The 25,077-nt window shown below is 40.3% G+C and overlaps 1 protein-coding gene and 4 non-coding genes across 6 annotated transcripts in view; 4 read left to right on the top strand and 1 right to left on the bottom strand.

The window, feature by feature from the left end:
- Window positions 1-25,077, bottom strand: part of LOC132979539 (contactin-associated protein-like 4) — a 340,781-nt gene that overhangs the window by 268,647 nt on the left and 47,057 nt on the right. For both annotated transcript variants that reach the window (XR_009674058.1, XM_061045430.1), the window contains exons 4-10: window positions 23,361-23,508; window positions 19,431-19,643; window positions 14,118-14,293; window positions 13,885-14,031; window positions 10,118-10,385; window positions 8,075-8,218; window positions 6,713-6,884 (exon numbers count right to left, since the gene is read on the bottom strand). Coding sequence is in view for 1 of the 2 variants with exons in the window: in XM_061045430.1 (XP_060901413.1) it covers window positions 6,713-6,884; window positions 8,075-8,218; window positions 10,118-10,385; window positions 13,885-14,031; window positions 14,118-14,293; window positions 19,431-19,643; window positions 23,361-23,508 (1,268 nt within the window). In the remaining variant the exon portion in view is untranslated. The remainder of the gene's footprint in view (window positions 1-6,712; window positions 6,885-8,074; window positions 8,219-10,117; window positions 10,386-13,884; window positions 14,032-14,117; window positions 14,294-19,430; window positions 19,644-23,360; window positions 23,509-25,077) is intronic.
- trnal-caa (transfer RNA leucine (anticodon CAA)) lies at window positions 1,555-1,637 on the top strand. Its single transcript has one exon. It is a non-coding gene; the product is annotated as a tRNA-Leu (tRNA).
- On the top strand, window positions 2,389-2,471 carry trnal-uaa (transfer RNA leucine (anticodon UAA)). The gene has a single exon. It is a non-coding gene; the product is annotated as a tRNA-Leu (tRNA).
- On the top strand, window positions 5,176-5,261 carry trnal-caa (transfer RNA leucine (anticodon CAA)). Its single transcript has one exon. It is a non-coding gene; the product is annotated as a tRNA-Leu (tRNA).
- trnal-uaa (transfer RNA leucine (anticodon UAA)) lies at window positions 5,849-5,931 on the top strand. Its single transcript has one exon. It is a non-coding gene; the product is annotated as a tRNA-Leu (tRNA).

Genomic DNA, 25,077 nt, shown 5'->3' with positions numbered 1-25,077 from the left:
TCAGTGTTGATATTTTTAGAAAGGACAACTGAATTGGGGGGGGGGAAATATGTAAGAGTGACACTTGGAAATAACAAGGCTGACACGCTAATACCCTGTGTCTCTGGTAAAATACATGCAGACAACATGTGACCTCATTCTGCTGAGGACAACAGGACATGATGAGTAATACTGTTTTTATTATCCTCTCTGCCTGCTTTCCATCTGTTGCAAGACCGGCTGGCACCTCCAGGAGGTCTGAGACACACACACACACACACACACACACACCTGAACACATGCACATTTGCATGATTGGTCTTCTCAGAGCATGAGGGTATGTCAATGTGTTTTTTCATGTCTCTACAGTTCAAAAATATTCGTAACACCACCACATACCTTTGTTGGAGTTCACATATTTAACAGTATGTGACAGAGTAGTTTGTGTGTGTTTTTCCAAACCCAGGTGGGAGTATTGAGAGAAAAAAAAAACAGATGACTGAACAGAATCTGCAGCCTCCCTTTTATTTAGATAAAAGTCCTGACTCAGCAGCCTGCCAGCCTGCTACACTGTGAGTTTTTACCCCCATTTATCTCTATACTGCTTTAATCTAAGAGTAAGCTGGAGCCTTGCAGATAAAGCACTTGGCTTTCACTTTAAATTCACATTACCACACTTCTTGGTTTCTTTTGTTCCTATATATTTAGAGTTTCTCAGTGAGAGTTTGGCAGAGACAGGGATGTACTGTAATTAAACTCAGACTGAAAGTGGTGAAATCTCAGGTCTTTCATGGATATTTACAGGTTTCAACAGCATTTATGTGACTGGTTATAAGGTACGAGGTTGTTTCCATTTTCAGTTTTTCCTCGGTCTTAATTGACCTAATTAAATATGAAGAAAAATATCCGTCCTATGGTGTAAATAAGTGTCAACGAGTCAATGAATAGGCCATAGTATCATCAGGTGGTAGAGCGGTTAAGGTGCAATTTGACTCCTAGTATTGAGTTTTTCTTTTTCTAAAAGTGATTATTCTGTCTTTGTGTGTTGATAACCTTCAAGTTTTGGAAAGAATAAAACAAACATCAACTAAACACTACAAAGAAACAAAATATATGTATATTGCTTGTGACTAATCAAATGAATATACTGCATGTGATGGTGACTATAGCTCTTTTCAAAATTACAAAGGAGCCAAAAGTTCCAATATGTGAAATAAAACAAAGATTATCACCATCACAGGACATTTACTTTGATCAGTCATTGTTACTGCTTTGTAAGATTTCCAGTTTGTCAACTCTGCAGTCAAACAGAAACATTATCTCACATATTGTAAAGAATTAGGTCCACATTTTATAACATGATGCATAAACGTCTATGTTGGCCAAACAAGCACATCCTTTTGGCCACAGGTGGAAATATGGTTAACACACACACAGCTGAGAAATGAGAAAAAAAATGTATTGTCTTTTTGGATGACAGTTCAAGATAACTTATTGGGGAAATGAAGGTGTGGGTTGTGGTTGAATAAAATGATCAAAGCTGTGTCTGTTGGCTAGGAACATGTTTCAAACATGACCAGGATGGCCGAGTGGTTAAGGCGTTGCACTCAAGATGCAATGGACATAAGTCCTCGTGGGTTCAAATCCCACTCCTGGTAATGTTAACCTCTGCTTGAACTTTAACACAACCCACCAAGAGCACTCTTGGTTTTCAATGGTTACAAGTTACGGTTTTGAAAGCCTTTCCAAAGTGGTTGCCATATTGGAAAACAACCACAGAGCATGAGCTGAGGTATCTTTCATAGATCAAAATGGCAGCATTATTTAAAACAATTCACCCCCTGCTCAGTGTGTGCTAAAAGACAATCAATTACAAAACCAAGTTTTATTTTATTTTTTATAACCAGGCAGTAAAACTGTTTATATCTGCTGTGAAAAATGCAATACAATATGGGGTGTGTACGGTACATCCTGGGCTTATGTGGCCTCAAGCGGACACTGAGGGGACTGCATTTTCTTGGCATTTCTGTGTTGGCATAATTTTTCAACAATAGAGGTTGTTGCTTGGGTGAAATAAATCAAAATGTTGCTTGTGTCCTGTTGAATAATGTAACCTTGACCTATGCTTTGGAGCCATTATTTTAAGGGAAAAATCTAAACATCAGTCCTATTATCATGTTATCATTGCCCACACTTGTAAATCAATCAATTTATATTGACATAGTGTTAAAATCACAACAAAAGTAACCTCAGGAAACTCTTCCACAAGAGCAGGTCTAGACTGAACTCTCCAGGTTACAGGAACTCAACCAGGTGGGAAAATGTGCCAAGACATAAATAATCAAGTTAACAAGATGCTATGGACACGAGTGCTTTTTACATTAACATCAAGATGTAAGAAGCAAGTCCACCAGGATGGCCGAGTGGTTAAGGCGTTGGACTTAAGATCCAATGGGCAAATGCCCTCGTGGGTTCAAACCCCACTCCTGGTATAGTATTGGAGAATGATAGGTAAAGCCACTGCCCTCTACTCTGGATTATTATAACTCCTGCTCACGTCTCTCAGTTATACTCATATGTTGAAGTCTCCCCACCTTAAAGGGGAATTTTCCATCTAGATCCACAGATACTTCTGTCAAAAGTAAGGAAAAAGCATTTTTTTTTTTGTTTTGAGTTTTCTTTTCAAATTGCGACAATTAATTGGATGACACACTTTTTTTTAAGCGCTGGAACTGTTGGATAAAAGCCATTTAAAATGTCCTTAATAACTAGGTTTTGTTTTCCCATTGTTTAACTCAATGCTCTGATTTATTGGCCTCATTTCCAGCTATTTGTATACATAAAACATAAAGAACTATAAAGCTTTGACTGGCTGAGGAGGTAGTTGTTTCCTTTATTCCCCGGGTTGTTCACCCAACAGGAAATAGACTGCCTTCTGTTGACTCCCTCACCATGTTGCTTGCATTGTGGACATGGCTTAGAACTGAAGTGAATTAGATCTGAATCAGTTCGAGCCCGGTTATATGACTGATAGGTCAAGTCTATTAAATGCATGGCTGCTTCTGTTTGGTACTCATTGCATTGGGTGGACCTGCTATGAAGTCTGCACACAGACACACTAATACAGATGCAACACTCTGCTCTAAGAAGAGTGTGTGGAAGCTGTGTCTTAAACTCCATTTTCCCTTTAAGCTTTATATCCCATGAATCTCAAATTTAATCAACAGAGCTACAGTGGGGGAAAGTACAGTGGGAGCCATCATCTTTTATCTTGCTCTGTTCCAGTGAGTGAGTCTGATCTGTGAATTCTGCTGAACAATATTCAAATAAATGTAAAAACAGGAAGATATTTGATTAAACCCACTCGAGCAGATTCTCCTTCTGAGCTGAAAGTGAGGCTTGTGTGCAGCTTTATTTATACATACAGTATAAAAAGGTTTGAAATGTATTGGAGTGTGTCTGCTGGTTGCTGTGTAGAGTAGAGTTTTTTGGTTGTTATGATTGCTGCTTTAATTGCAATGTGTTTTGAGCGCCAAACTGACAGTGGGTAATTAGTTCTGCTCAATGTAACATTTTCTCCTGATGTGAGAAAACTGTTAAGTACTCATACAGAGGTGAAAATGGAGTTCATGAAATGCATTAATGATGATGCTCTTTTTTTTTTTACAGCACTCAATCATATGAATTGACAAAAATGCTTCCTTTAATCTTTTTACTAATGTCTTTTTTCACCATCTGTCATGTTAGCACTACGGCTGGCTATTGGAAAATTCCAGTATATAATTTGGTTTGACGATAATTTTGGTACAAACATACCATCTTGACCACTATTGGATGGATTGGCTTTTAATTTTGTCTAGAAATGTACTTTCCACAGGTAATTAATCCAAATGGGTTTGGTTTAGCTGCCCTTTCAAAAAACCCTCAAACTCTTCTCAAAGACTAAAAGTTTGAGCTTCTATTTGGGGACGTTGTTTGACTTTGCCGACTCTCTCTCTTCCTCTACGTAGACATTTGTAATCTCATTTGAAATGTCTACGCTAATATTGAATGGATTTCCACAACATTTGGTTCAGACATTAATGTTTACCTCAGATTAAATTGTGTTTGTGTTAGTGACTCTCTGACTCCATGCACCAACATCAGACTGTAATGAGATATTGTCCTGTACTTAGTTGTTGATGAAGTCCTTTTTAATTTCAGTGAAATTAAATTCTGATATAATCTCTCTTGGTTTTGTTAGTTTATGTTCAACAGGTCCTTGTAATAACTTCCACTAAATCAAACAGTCTCCTTTAAGATTGTTATTTGCATTGAAAGTGTCACTTCTTGTTTCATCGTGGTGCTAAATGAAGAAGGCTCAATCAAAGCTGATTAATTTAAAACAAAAGACAGATACCAAGGTGAGAATAACACTTATTATTCTGGTGAGAAACAGGTGAGAGATGAGAGAAAACACAGGCAGGCATGTTGATTCGTCAGATATGAGGGGGAAATAAAGCAAACAGGGCTTTCAGTGGTTATTTCACACCTCAGGCCACTGAGCAATAATTCTCTATTCCTTATTGGAAAGGAAACGCTGTGACTGTGAGTGCATGCTTTTTCATTCTTTGTGTTTGTTTGTTCCTTTCCTGGATCTGACACTCCATACCTCTTCAACTCACAAAAAAACTACTCTGCCAAAAAAATCAAAGAAGAAAAAAAAGATTACATTTCACTTCCTCAAAAGTTTTGTCTCCTTTCAACATGGATGACAAAACTATTGAAGCAACTCAGAACTAAAACAAAACATCAAGGAACTTCTGACAGACAGAAGAGCTATTGGTTCTGTCTGTATCCGGCCCATCAATGTATTGTTGAACATCTAGTAAGTCTCTTTTAGCTACTTTTTTTCTGTTGAATGTGAATTTGTAGTGATGTCAGTTTGATTTCAAACATCCAATGCCATAAATTGTTTTGGTATCAAAGATGGACAAGGAAAATGTGTGGAGCACACGGGATATCTGAATGTTTTAAAACCCCCCAAAAACAAGGTGATTTAGGGTCAATTAATGATTCTAATGATAAATTCATTGTTTTGATATGTCCCACTAAGTAGGACAGTTCAAGATAACTTATTGGGGAAATGAAGGTGTGGGTTTTGGTTGAATACATTTATCAAAGCTGTAAGTGTTGGTTATGAATATCTCCAACATGACCAGGATGGCCGAGTGGTTAAGGCATTGCACTCAAGATGCAATGGGCATCATAAGTCCCTGCGGGTTCAAATCCCACTCCTGGTAATACTACTCTCCAACCATGAGAGAGGAAACAAACAGCGTCAACTCATAACAAGTGTTATCTCGAGACACTTTACAAAAAGCAGGTAAAATACCTTACTCTTTGTCTGTTAACATTACAAAAGAGCAGGTCAAAAGACCTTACTCTTTGTTATGTTACAAGAAGCAGATAAAAGACCTTACTTATTGCTATGTTACGAAGATCCGGCCTATCCATCATGAGCACTTTAGCAAAGCAGCAAAAGTTACAGTGGTAAGAAAAAACTGCCTTATTAAAAGGCAGAAATCTTCGGCCGGATCCCCGGCTCATGACGAAACAGCCTTCACAGGCCTAGACTGCGCCGGGCTTGGAAAGGGATAGGGGGAGAGATGGGATAAGATGCAGGAAGAGGGATAGGGGATAGGGATAGATATGTTAGTGAGTCATTTGAGTCATTTGTCAAATATGGGAACAAACCAGGAAAATGTAACTGCCACAGGCTATCCTGGCTTCAAATTCTACTCTGTAGGATATTTGTAGGATGTAGGTGTATGCTTCATGGGGGTTTATCTCCAATGTGGAACCATAAGTAAAACAGTAAATCACAGTGACCAGGATGGCCGAGTGGTTAAGGCGTTGGACTTAAGTTCCAATGGACAGTAGTCCTCGTGGGTTCAAACCCCACTCCTGGTATGAGAAAGTCTTTATGGACTTCATCAACACAAACTTTATCCTGAACCTATTATGTGAGAAAATAAATCATGCATCATTAAGGATTCTACATGAAATGCAGGAAAATATCAACCTAGAAGTGTATTGTTCTTATTGATGTATCGGCACGCAGATTGAATTATTGACTTATTGGCGGATTGACTTAAATTAAATAGCCACCATCAAAATACAGAAGTAATGGATCAGATTCTACTGCAACAAAATCCCGACATGTTGAGACACATTGCCTGCAGCGGCACACTGAGTGCAAGAGTTTTGCAGACTACCTCTCAGATTTCGGACCTCGTTTTACAGCTCAAATCCTTTGTGAATTCCTAACAGAACAACACCTGAGGAGTCCTAATGTTAGGACAGACGCACCAATTATTTTAGTTTACTTTCTTCTAACACAGTCAGGTGGGAGCTCCTTCGCCTGAGGATGTTTTGTGATTAGAATCCCAGGATGTGATGGATTTGTTGGGCTTAGAAATGAAGGTATAATAAGGTCAGAGCTGTGCTTCTTTTGCAGTTCTGTTGTTATATATGCAAATATGTTCCAAAAGTTTTATCCTGGACACTCAATTGTTTCCCACAATTATATTCCAAGGAGGATCAATGCTTAGATAGTGAAAACACAAAGCGATCGATGGTGTAAGCTGCACGTGACAGCTTGCCTAACGACTAACGGGTGTCTCAGTAATCGCAGAGAATATAAAATGGTGGCACTTGTTGGACCAGTGAGAGGAGTTTCGGTGGTTCTTACCTGTCAATGATGCCACACATGTCGATCTGCAGTTGACTGTAATTTCCCAGCAGTCTTTGCTGCACCATTATCAGGTCCACTGGCTGGTTGTCCACGCTGAGGAGACGCATGCAGCCTTGAAAGATGTTAAAGGGGTTTTTGCATTCCTGACTGTTTTCTTCTGCTGGACAACCTGAACCAAAGAGTAAAGACAACAGTTAGAGTCAATAAGAAACACAATGAGGAGAGAAACATGACAGCAGAGTGGACAATATCAAAACCCTTTGTGACTAATCAAAGATAACTATTATGTTACACTGTGGTAAATATGTCCTACCACCAAGAGAGTTGAGCTGTGGTGTTTTTTTTTTTGTTTTTTTTTAAATCTTAAAGCGGCTGCAGTTACGCAAATGTAGGCCAAGCCTTGATCAAATGAAAATATATATTATATTCTTAGCAGCTGGCTTAATGTGGAAAAAGGAGATAGGGATTGTGCACATGTATTAGAGTGTATGAGGGAGGCCATAAAAAGCCCGAGGCAGTTAGAGAACATGCCACGACTGCAATATTGTTGAACAAAGATTTTAGGAGAAAAGACTCCAGAGAAGGAAGAGAGGAAAGAACAGAGAGAGAGAGAAGAGAGAAGGATAAGAGGACAGAGGAACAACAGAAATTAGAGAGATGAGAAGGAATGATAGAAGGACAGAGGAAAGACAAAACTAGGAGAAGAAGGAAGGAAGGAAGGATAGGAGGACAGAGGAACTACAGAAATGAGAGAAGAAGGAAGGATAGGAGGACAGAGGAACGACAGAAATGAGAGGACGGTAGACAACTGTAACACAAAACATAAAAAAGTCTAATATTAATGCACATCGTTCAGGGCAAATATGACCGGTCTAATCCATGGCAGAAGAGAAAAAGAAGGACAGTGGGTATGATGACTTTGTCAATCATTCATGATGTATTTAATTTATTTTCTTTAAAGGTGAAACAGTGAAAGGCAAGACCTAACCGTGTTTAAAAAATGCAGTAATAGAATAATTAATTAAAAAAGAAAACTCAATTAATAATTCAAGTCAAACTCATTAAAGGGAGAAAAGGTAAAAAAAAAAAAAAAAAGCTTAGCTTAGCAGAGCTATTTTCAAAATTAGCTGAATCACAACATAAATTATGTGCAGCTGTAATCTTCTTGAATACTGATTTAAGCTCAACTCAGGTCTATTTGAATTTACTTTCAAAAATAATTCAAAATAAAGTGAAAACATGTCTGATATCATGTTCTATAAGAGATGTTTGTTTGTTTTTTTAGTCTGGTGGATTCTGACTGTGAGCTCGGTGACTGGCATCCCCATTTAGATTGACTTTAAGAGCATGTATTCTTACCACCAAAGAAGAGTTTACTTCCTGTGATGATGGAGTAGCCGGCATGAGCAACACCTCCTTCTTCTTTATCGACAGAGACTGTCAGACGACCTCGTCTGGAGATCAGCTCCACTGAGTGCCACTGACCGTCATTAAGAGCAGAGCCTGAGAAAACAAGTTAAAGAAGACATGATGGCAAAAACATGTTTGTTTGTTTTTAAAGAAGCAATATGTATGTAACTCAAGACACCTAGTGTTTAATAAACAGAGATAATTCTCCCCCCCCCCCTCCTCTCTAGAGTCGATGCTCACACAGGTCACCATGTGGTGGACTCTGAAGCTTCAGTGTTTATCCAGCTCTGCATGGGTCTGTAAACCTTTCTGTGTTCTAACCTCTCTCCATTTTTCAAAAGCATCTCCAATATTGATCCTAGTTTGAGCACGTTTCTGCTCGTGGAGCTTATTAGAAACATGCAGAGGCTTTTTAGGTCGGGTACAATCACTTCTATCTGAACCACTTCTCTTGCCCGCTTCCATCGCTGCAACACCTGTTGGTTTGCCGTTTGCCTGATAAACAAAGGGGTGAGCGGCACAACGGCTGTTCCTTAAAAGCGACTACCTTCTCTGGTCAAAACAAAAAACAAACCATTACGCACTGGGATTGCAACTCAAGAAGAGGACATACTGGCTGCTGCGTTGTTCTCAGAGAGGCCAGCATTTTAACATAGCATGTGTCCTTAATGGCTGATGATATAGTAAGTTTCTTTAAAGTATTGTTTATACAGCGGTATCATAGATAACCAGCTTGTTGTCATTCCCAAGAGGTCAATTACCAAAGTTTTGTCCCCTGGTGTTAAAACACCCTCCCAAAAAGAAATACACTTAGAGTGTCATCAGAGGAGGAAATGGACGGGTCAAACAACATCAGATTTCCAACCAAAACACTGATATCAAGTCCATTTGAAAACGTTTAAACCTAGGTGTTTTCTTCACTTTAACCATGTTGTTTTTTGACAAACCTGAGGATTTGATTCACCACATGTTAGACAAGAAGGAAACAAATGCAAAGTAAATGTTGTTGACATTCAACAGAGTCGACTGTGAAAGCCCTAATGAGACACTAAGGGAGACTTTATGCATCTAAATGAGATACCAAACGGCCTTAAAAGAAGACATTATTAACTGAAGACTTGGGGTGAGAATGCTTTGAGAACTGGTTTACATATCTACGAGGGCTGAGGGACGACATATTGGAGTATTAAAGATAACATTAAAGATGAGAAATTTTGGGTTTTACAATAAAGGTAGTGTGTTTATCTAAAAAGGACAATGACATGAGTCTCCAACACATTGCTCTGGATTTCAGCAGCTTTACAGACAGCAGCCATTTGGCCAGATTAATAAAGGACAACGAAGGTATCATAACATACTATTTCCACATTGGGTGAGAAAGAGAGTTTTGAAGTTTATATAAAATTTTGACAAATGTGGAGGACAAGTGTGTGTGTTTCATAAACTGAGCCATCGGTTCAATTGGCAAAAGAAGCAACATGGAGCGCCACTACGCTCAGGTTCATGGTCACTTTGCACAGGACACTCCTGCCGACAACGCGCTACAAACTGTGAGTGAACGAACTGAAGCAACACTTAAAAAACAGGAATCTCCATTCACCCAACCAACGAAGGGGCAACGATGGCATTACTTAAAGTGGTGCACATTGTAACAAAGCACATGAAGCCCTTCACCAATGGCCAATGGGTGGTTACGGATATTCAGGGACAATAAAAGTAAGACTGAAACGATGTCTGCTGAGGTACAGTTTGGTGCTAACGCAGTGGCATGGAGAGGCTTTGTCAGCTTGTTGTGTTGACATATACAAGAAGTATCTTAAATCAGCTGGTTCAAACTTGTGGGAGTAATTGTAAGTGATGTGATGCAAGAACCTCGAGGCCACATTAATTTTTTAAAGCAGCTCTCAGATGAAAAAATTGGGCTGAGATATACATTTTGAACATCATTTTCAAGACAGATGTTATAAGTTTCTATAAGCTGTAAAGTCTGACCTGCGCTGAGCTCCAGCAGCGCTCTGCCAGTCTTATGGATCTGCATTCGGAGTCTGGCCTCACTCAGGTACAACCAGACCATGCCCCCTTCCTGAGCCAGGTCAAAGGTGAGCAGAAGCCCCGCCTTGTTCCACGTCCTGAACTGAAACCCAATGGACACGCCCCCAGAGGAGGACGCTGTCGCCGCCGGCAGCTGGAGGAAGCTCTGCGGGCCGGGAAACGTCACGGCAACAGAAACCGGCTCAGCACAAGAAAAGGTCACATTGCCCTGAGAGGGAAACAAACAGAGAGAAGAGAGAGAGAGAGAGAGAGGGAGGAGGGACAGAAAGACTGATTACTACAAACAACATAAAACATGAATATTAATCAGCCGCAGAGGGCGTGTCGATGTGACCCCGTGTCATGATGATCTCATCAGCGAGTCTCCTTGAGATTACACACCAAGCAAACTGTAGATACCAAAGTCATGGAGCTTAGAGGTGGGTATGTATGTGACAGCTCTATATCTACACTCCTGTCTCGGCCCATTGTCTTGAGTGGTGGTAATGACACCAGGTTCATTGCTAAGGCTGCAGCAGTAATAAATTACAGTCCCGGCTCTCTGCTGGGAATATCAGTCTGCTATCTTTATAATGCTCCGGAAACACAGATGACATCTAAAAGCCCTTTGTAGAGCTGTTAAAGTGATATATATATAGAGGCACAATGGGGAAGGTTGTAGCAGGACTGCAACGAATAAAGTAAAAGGTGAGCAATAAAAGTCACCAAAATAGCAATTCACAGCTAAAAATCTACGAAACACACCGACACATATCATTACAGGCTGTGCTTCAATTTAATTTCATGCCGTAAAAACATCAAAAAGTTGCCTTGAAATTAAAATCTTCTATAACTTTATTACAACTGTATTACGAGGAGAGCTGCAGAGCAAATTTAAAACAGCCTCTATTAGAACTTCAGCCATGCACATTTGTCTTAAAGGGGACATATTATAAAAAACTTCTACAGTGTTTTTGAACATATATTTAGGTAACCTGAGTGTCTACTGACCCACAAAATGTGAAATAAATCCATCCAGTCCTTTGTTTGTGGTCTGCATAAGTCTTACAACACAGAGAAAAATGCTCAGTTTCAAATTTGCTCTCCTTGTGACATCACAGTGGGATTCTGGTAAATAAAAAAAATCCCCTGGTATCTCCACCCATGGACTCCACCTCCAGCCTAGAACATCTTCTGCACATTTTTATTCTCGCTACAGAGGAGTGATGTCTACGGGGAAAACTCAGGGGGCGGGGCTTATTGCATTTAAAGAGACACACACACCAAAACGGAGCGTTCTGAGAGAGCTGGTTTATACAGGGTCACAAACCTCCTCTGGTGCTTGATTCATGTTATATTTTGACCAAAGCACAGCACAGATGTTTCATTTAGACCACAGGGGGACTGTTTGAAAAGGTGGAAGAGGGGGATAATATGTCCTCTTTAAAGGAGTTTTGCTTTGTTTGCGCTCTCTCCGTAGATGCCACTTACAGTATTAAGGGACAATTCTTTAGAAACTGTTCAAACAGACTTTGATCCACTAATAGTCGTTGTTGAAACATCTAAAGGCCCCTGTGAACAACGGAAAAGAAGAGCTGGAAGTCTAACCATCGGGACCTCGTTAAGCCTTCATCAGCTTCATTAACCAGCTAGCGGCTAATTAGCAGCATCAACTGCATCTGGATGATTTCCCAGTGGTGCTATACGCATGTCAACATGCACAGACACACCTGCACGTTAGCATAGATGTCATTTACTCCTCTATGCATGCAGAGGACTGATTAGCATTGGAAAAGCTTTAGTGGAGTCTAAGCTGTGTGTCCCTGGTGCTTGCTAGCATGTCTTTTAATGAATTAGTCACATTATCCGCTATTCATGGCACAAAATAATTTCATGGAGGGCCGAATGTAGCCTGCAGATTTTATTTTAGGAAGTGCATCTCCTCCTGGTTATTCTGTATTCCTTCTCAGACAGAAAGATCAGCGCTCAGCGAGTTTGGAGAAGCAGAACATCAAAGCTCTGCGCTTTCCCCCAAATGATTTATGTGATCTGTCGCCATCACGTCAGAGGAACCAAAAACAACTCTGTGTGGTTGTACAAAGAACTCACAGCAGGATGGAGATTCCCATGCATCAAGTCGGTTGAGTTGTTTTTCCAACATGTAACCAATCAACACGTCTTTATAGTGAGGATAAGTGGGCTCATTAGTTTAGTCATTAAGGCTCTGATCTTCATCACACATAACACAAAAACTTCAAAGTGAAAATAAAGTGAAAGATTGGTGATAACAAGCTGAAGGAGAGTGAAAATAAAAGAGTGTTAGGTGATAATGATGCTGAAGAAAAGGTGAAAAGGTGAAGCCTGAGAGTAAGCCTTGGAGTCGACTTATGCAACAAAAGTAATGTAACATAATACAAATGGATCTGTGTGTATGTTTTGCAGTCAATAAGGTTTGAAATCGTTTTATTGTAGCAGCACAATTAGCTGCCCGTGCTTTTTAACGCTCTGCTTTGGTCTCCACCAACTTCTGAAGCGAAATATCTGACTGTTCAGCTGCTAAATGTCTCCTCCCTGTTTATCTAGTTGCTAACATTGTTTGGATAATGGTCATGCAGTACCTTGTAAGTTTACAGAGCTAACACTTGAATGAATTCATCAGACTGATGGGACTGTGGAAAAATGTTTGTTCCTCAAAAAACAACAACACAAACATTGTAATAAAAAAGCTCAGAAGATATAAAGATATAACTTTGTTACTTCAAGTTGAAAATGTCACTTCAAAGATATTTGATCTTCGATATAAGCAGCATAACTTTTAGTACAACTTGTGTCCCAGGGAGGCTTTTATTTTGGTAAGGTAAATGGACGCTTGCATATCGCTACTCAAAGCGCTTTTAAACCACAGGCCATCAAATGCTCAAACCAAACCCAAAACCCCGGCTGCAGTCAACTTCAGCTAAAACATAATCATTACACAAACTCTCACCTCTCACACCACAACATTGTTCAACATCAACATATTCAACACATACCAAACACACTGCTCAACTTTCCCCCTTACAAAGCACCTCCTCTCCCTCCCCTTCTCTTTTTCTCTCTATCGCTTCTTTCACTTCTTGTATCCCTTCTTAGGTACTTCATATAGTTTTGTAGTTTTGCTGGTCGTAGTCTGATGTGTGTCTATTGCTGTCTTTATTTGTTTTATTTTATTTTTTACTGTGTTTTGGAGTTGTTGTTCTGACCTTGTCTGTTTGTTTTTTTGTGCCTCATTTGTTATGTATATATCACCAGTTTGTCACTCTATTGCACCTAATTAAAAAAAAAAATAAAAAAAAAAATAAACCGCAGGCCACACCTACCCATTCACACGGTGATGGCAGAAGCTGCGATGTAAAGTGTCCATCAGTATTAACTAATCCCATTCATATACATTCAAATGCCGCTGAAGCAGCAGGAGAAACTTGGGGTTAAGCGTCTTGCCCAAGGACACATCGGACATGTGGCTGCAGGAGCTGGGGATCGAACTCTGATCCATACCGGTGAGAGACGACCGACTCTACCACTGAGCCACAGCCGCCTAAGGGTGACGCATCAAGTTGGCATTATTGTGTTTTACCTCTTAACAGTTTATAGAAACAACAACCTGCTTTTTTTTCATGTGAAGTCAGAAAGCAGGTGATGATTGTTTTTAGCGTCTTACTGTCATGTTCACTGTAAATTTGACTTACCACAACTGTAACTTGGTGGTCTTTGTGTTTAGCTAGCTCTATCAAGTTGCGGCCATTGTACTGAAGGTTTTCCAGGCAGCCTTGAAAGTTCCTCTTGGAGACAACTGGTTTCTGAGAGCCGACATCGTGGACTGCACCGACGCTCAACTGTGCCAGAGAAACACACACATGCTGATATCAAATCCAAGACTTTTGTTTTTTAATTTATGTCAGAGAGGTGTGTTTTGTCCCACCTGCTTGATGTCCCAGTGGTTGAACTCTGCAGGGATTTGAACCCTCTCTGTGTGTTTGTCCACCGTGAGGTTGAGGTGAGAGCTGCGTCGCTCGAACGCCAAATGGTGCCAGTGCTGATCATCTAACAAGCTGCCGAGGGAAGCCAGCCGCCGGGGCTCAGAGGATGGAGTCCTACCTGGAGGAGACGATAAAGAAGAGGAGGGGGAGAAGAAGAAGGATGAGAAATGAAGGAGAACCAGAGAGTGAGAGGAGCAGGTCAGGAGAAAGAAAAAAAACCAAGGTTGTTAGGACAAGAAGGCAGAGATGGAAAGGGAGGAGGAAGATTGGACAGGGAGGGACGAGAGATGATGAGGTGTGGAAGGGGAAGTTGATGAGTGAGGAGGAGGAGGAGGAGAAGAGAAGGAGATGACAAGAAGTCAGGGGAAGAAAGGTCAAAAAAGAAGGGGCAGGAACAGTTGGGAACTAAAGGTGGATAGAGACAATCAGACGGGAGGAACGAGGAAGCAACGAGAGGATGGAAACAATCATTTCAAAAGTGAGCTGACGGAGCGAGAGCACAAAAATAAGAAAAAAAGGAGCGGAGGCGGAGGATGACAAAGCAGACGGAGACAAAGGCTGTTATTGAAGTCTAATCATAAGAGTGAGAAAAATAAATTACAGAGACGGAGACGTTTCTTAATCAAAACATCAGCAGTGTTTAATTTGCAAAGTCTGAACTTCACACTGCAGAAGAAACAAGACGAGATAAAATGAAACATTCATTGGATTTACAGATTTGACGAGTGAGCTGTTGATTTTTTAAATAATTATCAGCTGTACTTTTCTTTTCTACTCCTGACAGACTTTTTTTTATTGTATCTGTCGGGATGTTTTCTCCTTTTCACTCGCATGATACCTGAACTGACTGTCTGTTTTTTTTTCTCCACACTTTGTTTGTTTCTTATTATCTGACCTGCGAGTCTGTTTCTTTCCCTACAATCTGAAAAATCTGTCAGGGGAACGCCAGCCCTAATCCTGACAGCTACAACGCCCCAGCCTCCATATTGTGTCTAAATGTTTCACTTTTCTCTGCGATCCCGCAGAGAGGATGACGGTGAGGTCGGCCTCTCTCTCTCTCTCTCTCTCTCCTCTCGTTTGGGACTACAGGATATCTGCATACGTTCACAGAGAGCCGCAGCCAAATATATGATAATGCTTTACTTGGGGGGGAAAAAAAAAAAGTGCAGAGGAAACAAAGCGAGACATCATTAATGATAGATGAGCCGCTCAGAATAAGTGGATCCATCCCCCCCCCTCCACAAAGTACAGCAAGAGAAACTTTGTGATTCTGCTGAGAGAAGGAGCAAGAAAGAGCTGAATCCAGTCGGCCATTAAAAATGTATCAGATATTCTATAGGGAGAAGTTCAAAGAGAGACAAAGACACAGTTGGGAAGATGATAGACAAACCTATATCTTTCAGCCTGTTCTGTGAGATGATGTATTTGTCTGCAGCTTGGAGGAGAAAAAACAAGTTGGAATAAAGCCCCGTCGACAGATTTTATTGTGATGAGTTACTTGATTAAAGTCTGGACGAGTGGAGGGAGACACTCAAAATCAATATGAGAGGAAGCGCGGCGGGACTTAAAAACAAATCAGTGTATTTAATGGCATTGATTAATTGGACAATTATTACGCCGTCAGGGGGTAGAGGAGCGAGAAGAGTGGGGTTTTATGATCCAATGCTTTACTGGATGGATAAGTTTATTGCTGTGTGAAGGATGGGAGAGAGAGAAAGCAGGAGTCAGTCATGAGAGATGAGAGCAGAGTAGTTGGACATCTTCCAGTAACATATTTCATTTAAATTTCTTAACGAAGCAGATCTGAGCATGAGTGTGCTCAGGGTCAACGAACAGAAAAACAACCAAAGACATCCATCACATGACCTGTAATCTACATGTTCTCATGCAGAGAGACATAGAGAAAGAGAGAAACATACAGTAGAACTTTTTAGGGATAGAACATTGGAAAAAAAAAAAATCACAAATCACAAAGAGGAAATATAGGCCAAGAGGTTTTGTAATGCAAAACACTAAGGCCTGGTCCACATGTAAGTGGGTATTTTTGAAAACAGTTTTTTTTCTGTGCGTTTTGGCCTTTAAAACTCCTTCTAGAGTAAAGTTTTTCACAAACTCTGTTTAAGGTGTTTATGTGTAGACGGGGAAAACTCGGTTTCTCCTCAGTTTGACGTCGTTGTGCGACGCTGTCACTTTTGTTTACATGAGTTCAGTGCGAAGTGACCAAACTAGTGCTGGTGAGATTAATAAAAGCGTGTCCTGGTTACAGTAAACCAAAACCATCGAATATCAGGAGGAAATATCAAACATTCTGGGACATGAAGGAGGTAGTAAAAATGCCAAGGAATGTCCAAATGGTTCTTCTCTGTGACTGTGAAGTGATTTTTAAATTTTCTATTTTAAGATTTCTTTTTTTTTCCCTCTGTCATGATGCTTTTGAAGTTGGGTGAAGCACTTTGAGTTGCCTTGCTGTTGAAATGTGCGATATAAATAAACTTGCCTTGCCTTGGTGTTAACGTCGCTAACTGGACTTTTTACATGCTGACATACAAAGTTACTCTCCCACTATGTTGACCAGTAGAGGCGCCTGAATGGACAGCCTTGAAAGTTAAATGGTCATTGCAGAGGAGAACATTTTAGTTCTTGACTTGGCATACAGTCGGCTCTTGGATTTACATTTCACCATGACGTTGCTCTTGTCCATTTTGTCAAAAAATTCAACATCATAAAGATACTTCCGCAAAGTAAATGCTCTCATTACTATTTGAAGTAGCAAACTATGCATCCACTCTGACACACCTGCAGGTTTACCTTCAGCTGGTTTGCTGCTACCTGCCGACAGTTAGGAGAGAAACAGAAACAGTGCATGTGCTTCAGGGATTGTTTTAGGGATTGTCATTACGACAAAAGGAAATATAGACATTTCTTTCCAGTAATGGATTACCATTATGAAAAAGTGTATAAATTATATAAAATGTATAAATTATAAATCATAATTTATTTGAATTGCAGAGCTAACATGTGATCCGAGTCCTCTATCAGATTACTTTGTAACCCGTTACCCCCGACACTGTAAACAATAATGAAGGAGAAAGACAGAAGGCAGAACGGTGGTTGAAGTGAAATATCAAAGGGCTGTTTAAGTGTGTCAGGGACAAGGAGGAGACAAAAATGGAGATTGTACAACCAAAAAAGAAAAAGGCGAGTGGTGTCTTGTGATGTGCAAAAATATAACAACCAGAGATCTGTGGAGACAAACAAGACTAATTAGACCAGAGATGAAGGAGAACAAAGCAATGAAACACAAAGAGAAAGCGCGGCCAAAAATAAAAGAAGAGAAGAAGAACAGAAGAAGCCGGGCTTGTTTGTTGCTTTCGGTTTCAATCTGTCGCTGCAGAAGCGGCGCTCCTGTGATTCTCTCCTCCATCATTTCAATGGATGGTTTTAATCTCCTCCTCTGGGGCTGCAGTCGCCTTTTACAGTGACATAGACGTTCTTTATCATGACACGGTCCTTAAGTTAGAGTGGCCATTATATAAGATGGCATGGAGTCTGTTTGAGGGGGTGGGGGGAACGTTTTCACAGGTAATTTAGGTGTAACAGAGGAACAGTATCTCTAGATTGTGCCACCGTCTGTCTTTATAAGGAGACACATTTTCAAGGTGATTCCCTTGTTTTTTTTGAGGTTTAAAACTCTTCTTGGATGTCTGGGTCTTTTGTAAAGTTGATGCTCAGTGTCTACTACATAGACGTATAGTCAGTGTAAACTTTCTTTAAACAAAAAGGGATTTTCTCCAAGGATGTGCCAGTGTTCATTTTGGAAACTTAAAAAGATCTTGAAACTTTGTTAAAAGATAAAAAGAAGAACGGGAAGTGTTTGACAGATGTTTGAAAGGTGAGATAGAGACGTAAGAAGAGGAAGATATGAAGGGGGGAAAAGGGATTCCGGGATTTAGAAAAAAAAGAAAGAGCGGGGGGGGGGGGGGGGGGGGGGGGGGAGGTGGGAGGTGTGAAATGGAGAGAAGCCAAAGAAATGAAGGGATGGATGGAGAAAGTATTTCAGCAGCCAGATGGGGTTCCTGTGGAGAGGTGAGCCATGTGGTGATGATTCAGCATGGCAGCCTGGCAAACCTCTGGTTTAACCCCGTTTACACAAACATAACATATATGAACCCCCACACACACACACACACACACACACACACACACACACACACACACACACACACACACACACACACCTCTGTACAAGACTGTAAGCCATGCATCAACTCCTGCAGAGTCCGGCCCTAACACCATAGACTGTAAATATGCATTGACAAAAGCCTGAGTGACGTCACCCATCTGTTACTGCAGGGGGCTTTGAAAACCTGTTAGTGGTGGTAACCATGCTGGAAATGCGACAGGCTGAGAGCTGAGGCGGGTATTAAGCAACTTGACAAAACGCTACATCGCTCCAGTCTGTCAAACAGGTTTGCTACACACCTAACTATGCATAACTCGTATTCTTCAGAAAATCAAGAAGGACTACTTATAAAAAAAATTCACCCCCCATACGGTGTGTGCGCCTGAAGACAATGACCAATCAAATCGAAATTGTTTTTTGTACCAGGCTGTAAACATGTTAATTTCTGCTATAAAAACAGGCATTTTAGAATAGGGTGTGTATGTGACTTCAAGGTCTCTTGGAGCCAGCCTCAAGTGGACACTCAAGGTACTGCAGTGTTTCACACTTTTTTCCACCTTGGCTTCATTTTTCAACACCAGAGTTTTCCCGCTTACCTAACACATGACACAGTGATTGGGAACCATCCATCACGGCTGTAGCAAGAGATGCGATTTAAACCAATGAGGCAGCAGCGTGCATGTCCTCTGTCTCCACCCGACCGCAGCCAGGCTTAAGTTTTCTCAGAGGGGTTTATTTTCTCTTCCAATTTATCATTACTTACACAAAGTGACTTACTACTTTGTTTCATATCGGAGAACTGGGATAAGCGTGATAAGCAGAACAAGCCGTTTAGCGCCCTCTGCAGACTAATACTGGGAATACTCCTACATACGTTTACCTCATGATCTGAAACTTTGAGTATGGGTAGGTCATAATAGGTCAGCTTTAAATTTTACTTTTTGAAGTATTGTTTGAGACAGTTTAGGGTCAACTAACTTTTCTTTTCCCCCACTGTACTGTATCAGTATGTATGACTGGTTGTTAGGATCTGAAAGTTTCAGTGTATTTGTATGTATCAGGTGTGTTATACCTGTTCTGAGCAGCAGCAGCAGCAGCAGCTTTCCTCTCTCTAGCTCCAGACTGAGGCCGAGTCCTCCCTCTCCCTCTACGTGCAGCAGCGTCCCAGAATTCCTCAGGGTTTTGAACTGCAGAGACATGACATCTCTGGACGTTTGTCTCAGCCCGGGACTCAACCTGAACACCAGGCTGCTGCTGACGCCGTCCAGACTCATGACATCAGACGCTGAAAGACAAATCAGAGACAAGACACCATGATCATCAGAAACAGTAAAACAAGAGTTGCTGTGATTGTTTTTTTCCTGAATATAATTCAGATTTCAACAAGGTCCTTTAACGTATCTCTGCTACAAACTAAACTAAACAAATCAAGTAGATCTGGACACAAACTCTGCCTTTTGCTTTGATATTGTGGTTGCAGCTATACACTGTAAGAAATGCACGAGTGTAGCCACCTGATGATTCTCACCTTTTGAGTATTTGCCTTGAGTTTCTTTATTTTGGCTATAACCATTTATTATTTTTTAATGTTTGAGCCAATGTGACCATATTTAGTGGAGAGGGAAAAAAACAGAATTATTAGCTAACACTGGCTAGTTTGGTTAGCAGAGTGCATCTCACGATTCACTGTGAAATTAAATGTTGTGCTAATTTAAGCCAGCAAGAGAAGACTTTAAACAAAACCTGCTTTCAGAAAAATCACATACAACCCAAAATGATACTCTTCTCTATCAGGTATTTCACTTTAATGGGACCGTAAATTATTAAACCAACAACATACTGTGCTAAAGAAGCCTTGAACACAGTGATTGATATAATTAACTTGTTAGGAACATTTTAACTGTGGTTGTTTATAATATGAAAATAAGGATCATTTTGTGGTTTACTTCTATACAACATATGCTATGCTATCTACATGCAACGAGTGGAGTCGCCCCCTGCTGGCAAGGAGGAGAAATTTAGTTTTTGGAGAACATGAAATTGGCTTCACTTTTCTCACCCGACGCTACATCCAGGTCATGAAACAGTATGGTGTTGCAGCAGCACAGGGATCATCTTAATCTGCATTCACTACACCACTTTCCACTGATAAACATCACCTGAGTCTTACTGGCTTTCTTTGAAATTGGGTGAAGCTGGGTTCAGGTGAGGTGAGGGAAACAGTGTGTTGTGTGTTTGCAGGGAACGACTAAATCTGAGTTGTTTAAAACAAAGGCCATCAGCTGAGTTCAGCATCTATTTCCTTCTCAGCACTACTTTCTCTTGCTGAGTGTTTTTTTTTAATGAACTTGGCCCGGTCTTTGACTCTCTAATGCCAGGTCTCACACAACCCCTGGGTTTGCAGTAATGCTCTTATTGGATTGTACAGTATATATTTCCTGCTGATTACAGAGCGGAGAGATAACTCCAGAGTCATCGTCTGCATGTAAGGATCTACACAGAGTACACAAACTCAATGCACCAATTAAGTCCCTGATTATTGTGTTTGATCTGAGAACAAGCGGACTCTTTAAGTGGGCCGAGAACAGATTGGTGCTTGTTGCCGTCTCATTATCTGTGCAGCTCATTGCGAGTGCATCAGCATGCCCTTACAGCCTGTCATATGGAGAAGTTACATTCAGTGGCTGTGCCTTTACTTTGTGCTCAGTTCTGCAACTTAAACGTTTTTTGGAAAAACTTCAGTGGAATCAAGCTTTGGACAAAACATTTGGTTTCTCCCGCTCCTCTCTCTCTTTGTCTCTGTGGAGTTGTGCTTTTAGATCCGCTGTTGTGTTCACTTTTTGTTAGTACGTAAATATTAAAGAAGCTAAAGGGGGAAAAGATCTTACTTTTTAATTTGCAAAACTTCTGCTTTAAGAACAATAAGGCTTCCCACCCAGTTACTAATAATTCAAGACACAAATATTTAAATTACTGCAATTACTTGAGATGTTGGTTCCTGACAGAAGAAACATTTCAAAACCTTTTCACTTTTAAAGGGTAGTGAGTGGGGGCGCCAGATGTCTCGCCCCATGTACGGAGGCTATAGTCATCATCGCAGTGGCCGTGGGTTTGAATCCAACCTCGGCCCTTTCCTACATGCCGTCCCCCTCTCTCTCTCTCTCTCCTACAAACATTTCCTGTCTCTCTTCAGCTGTCCTATCCTGCCCCAAAAATATCTTGAGTGAAAAAACAGCATTTTACTCTCCTGACTAACTAACTCATGTTTTATAAAAAGAAAACATTTAAAGAAAGTTTTATAATATTTACACAGCACCCAGTGTGTCTGCTGAAGTCATTTATATTTATTCAAACACTAATAGCTTTAGATAGAACATCAGACACGCAGTATGTATGTATGGTAATCCTGTTTGCACACTGATGTTTACTGTTGGATACGTGTGTTTGAACATGTATGTAGATATGTTCAGTTGTTTGTGGTATTCATGAATATGTCGCATTTTAGAAACCAGGGCAGAGACACAGCGGGGGATTCATGCTGAGAGTACAAAATACAACAAACACCTGCTTTACACTCTCTGCTCATTAATTCACAACTGCTGAGATTGTTTACGCTGAAACAGATATTTTAGATGTTTTATTTTAATTGTATATAATTTGTTATTTATATGAAGTATTCTGAAAAGTCTAATTCAAATGTTTGTGTTCTTTACTCCTCTGTCTGTCTCACCCCGAAACAAACTCCTAATATAAACATGACTTAGTAAAAAAAAAACCTGATTCTGTTTCTTAAAACGTTTTCACATAAGAGATGAAGGGTGAATATGTAATGTTGTTGTTGGGGACAAATGGCAATATGAATTATTTATGGTTTAAAAATAGATAAGAGCCAAACATTAATGAATTAGAAATATTTGTATTAGATTATTTTGGTTTTAGCTTTTGTACATTGTGCGTTATTTCTCCCTCTTTGGAGCTATTTTGGAGTTATTTCAATTGATTTAGGACACCTGGGGTTAGTGAGAGTGGATCAGTTTTTCGACTGCTGATAGACGCCATAGAGATCTGATTTGTTTATTTTATTTCGTCAAGTTTAGTTTTCGCTGAAAAGTTTTCCAATAATAAATGTAGCCTATAAGTTGACTTTGGATCGGCGGCAGCCTTTTGTTTTCTTTCGATAGCGTGTTAAACCCGCCCAGCAGTGGCTTACCTGAAAGTTTTTTGTTTGAAGCCATAACAAATGTGTATAATGTTTATGATGTCATGCTCGCCCTGCATGCTTATGAGATACAAACAACCCGTATACTGAAGGAGGAAAAGAGCAGTGATGGGGTCACATTTGATTTTTTTTTTTTTAATGTATCTGGTGATATTTAGTCGATAGGATACTTGATATTCAATTATTGAATTTTTTATTTTTTCGCCAGGGTGGATGAAGCCATCGTTGAAAAAAAGTAAAAAATAAACTGCAGTGTTACTTTGGGGGGAGACTATAAGATGTTGAATCGTGGGTGAAAGAAGCTGGCAGTGTGTTAATATGTTATGTGATCTCAGAGATTAAAGACAAAGGAAGCTGGTTTTAACATATGTTTGTGTGAAACTTGTTGTTTGTACTGTTTGAGAAACAGGCGTGAGAGTGAAAATCAACTGTGAAACATGAAAATAGCTCCAGAAAAAGGAGCGCCGGTTCTTTCTTTGTATCTTTAAACTCTAACAACTAACCTGGTGTGATATTTGAACGTGTGTTTCTGTTCTTTTGAAACAAATTAATCCCGCGTTTTATTGATTGGTGAGATTCTCCAGTCAGTCAGTTGCAGTGATTCGCATTTTTAAATCCCCCATGCTCGCTCTATTTCCCAGGAGGACGGTAAACAAACCCAGACAATAAGCTGGGTTTTATCTTAATGACCTCATTAAGATAAAAACAGTGTACAGTAGTATTTCAGTTTGATGACACCTCTGGAGCGACCAGTCAGACCAATGACGACGATGAAAGACTCACTGTAAGGACATCCGGAGGCCTCCAGACGGAGTCCGATCCTCCCGCTGGGGTTCCAGTCCAGAGGAATGAGGCGGAGGAAGCGAGCGATCACGGGCTGCTGCAGTTTGTACTGAACCACACTGTCAGCATTACTGTTACCTGGAAAAGACTGAAGACACAAAAACACAATGAAGACTTAAATATAATACATTTAAAACGTATCAACGCTGAACCCCGCCTCTAACCCAATGACAGCTGAGATCTGCTCCAGCCTGAACTTGAACCCGAACGGGAAACACGGTTGAGATAAAGGATGGATGGATGTTTTCATTAAGCCCATGTGAAAGCGAGATGGAGCTCCCCAGACCTTTAGCAAAGTGATCTTGCACTACTACCACCCGACGTCCCTGACGCCCAGCCTCCACCATCGGACTGTGTCGGCCTTCAACCACCGTCCTGACGCCCGGCCTCCACCATCCATCCATGTCGTCCCTCAACCACCGCCAGACGTCCAGAAATCCTTCCTGCATCTTATCCCATAAGCTCTTTTGTAATCCTCTAGAGATAACACAATTGGTGCTATAAAAATAATAATTTATTAATTTATTGATTTAAAGAAACAGCTTATATTGACAGAAAATGCAGCACTAATACACTAATACCAGAGAAATGTACTTCATAAATCACTTTTTGCAGAGCACGCTGGGTACTTTTAGGTCTGTTTCTGTTGAACACATGGAGAATGAGATCAGCTCTAACCGAAGGCTTCAGAAACGTTGTCTCTATACAGATTAGTGTTAATTTACCTGCTTTATTTTAAACTCCTCTTTCTGCAGAAAAACAGAAAAATTATCCTCTTTTTTTTCCTGACTCGGAGCCAAACATCTGATGAATCGCTCTCTTCATCTCTTTCCCTCTCTTCCATCTGGCAATCTATCCTCATTACATCTCTGCCTTCAAGTTGACATGCAGGTTAACTGGCTGCTCCCACTGCTGAATGAGAGCTTACACACGATTAACAAATTCACTCTTTTTCATCATGAAGGAGTGGAGTTAGATCTCCTCCGTGAGATGAGCATGCACCTTAGATCTGACTAAAAGAAACTTGGCAAAAGTGGTGTGGTGACGACCTTGTGGAAATACTCGCGTTGATGTTATTGTAAGAAACTTACTATGTTTGCTGTATGCTGAGTAGATTTTACTTTTTGCTCTTGAAACATTTTTGAAAAGATGCATCGAAGTGGAAACAGTCCTTTTCTAGTCTGCAAAGAATTCATGGCATTTCAGATACCTTCAGGTTGCACACATGCAAATGTGATACATAAAAAAGTGGCAGTATTTGACTTAAGATCCGATGTTTCCACGGCAACGATAAACATGTTGGTCCTGTCATGGCGGCTTACAAATATAAAATGAAGGATTTCCTTTGATAACTGTTGGAAATATTTAAGGTAATGTAAGTACTCAACAACAAAAAAGACACAACACAGGTTTAGTCAATTTTTAATTCATTTAGATATTTTAGTGTAAACATTGTCGACATAATTCGAAATTCGACATCTTGTTTATCAAATCTGTCTGATTGTCTACATGTATGTCCTTCTTTTTGTTGTCCATCCATGATGTAGATTAGAGCAGACATCTGTGTTAGTCGTTCACCATGACACTTTACTACTCCTTCACATTCATGTTAATGTGTCCTAAAACCTGCCGTGTGATAGATTACTATTGAAAACCA

This window comes from Labrus mixtus, chromosome 8 (assembly GCF_963584025.1).
Source record: "Labrus mixtus chromosome 8, fLabMix1.1, whole genome shotgun sequence".
NCBI classification, from domain to species: Eukaryota; Metazoa; Chordata; class Actinopteri; order Labriformes; family Labridae; genus Labrus; species Labrus mixtus.
Note: the sequence above shows the minus strand (reverse complement) of the source record. Positions and strands in the feature narration are given on the sequence as shown.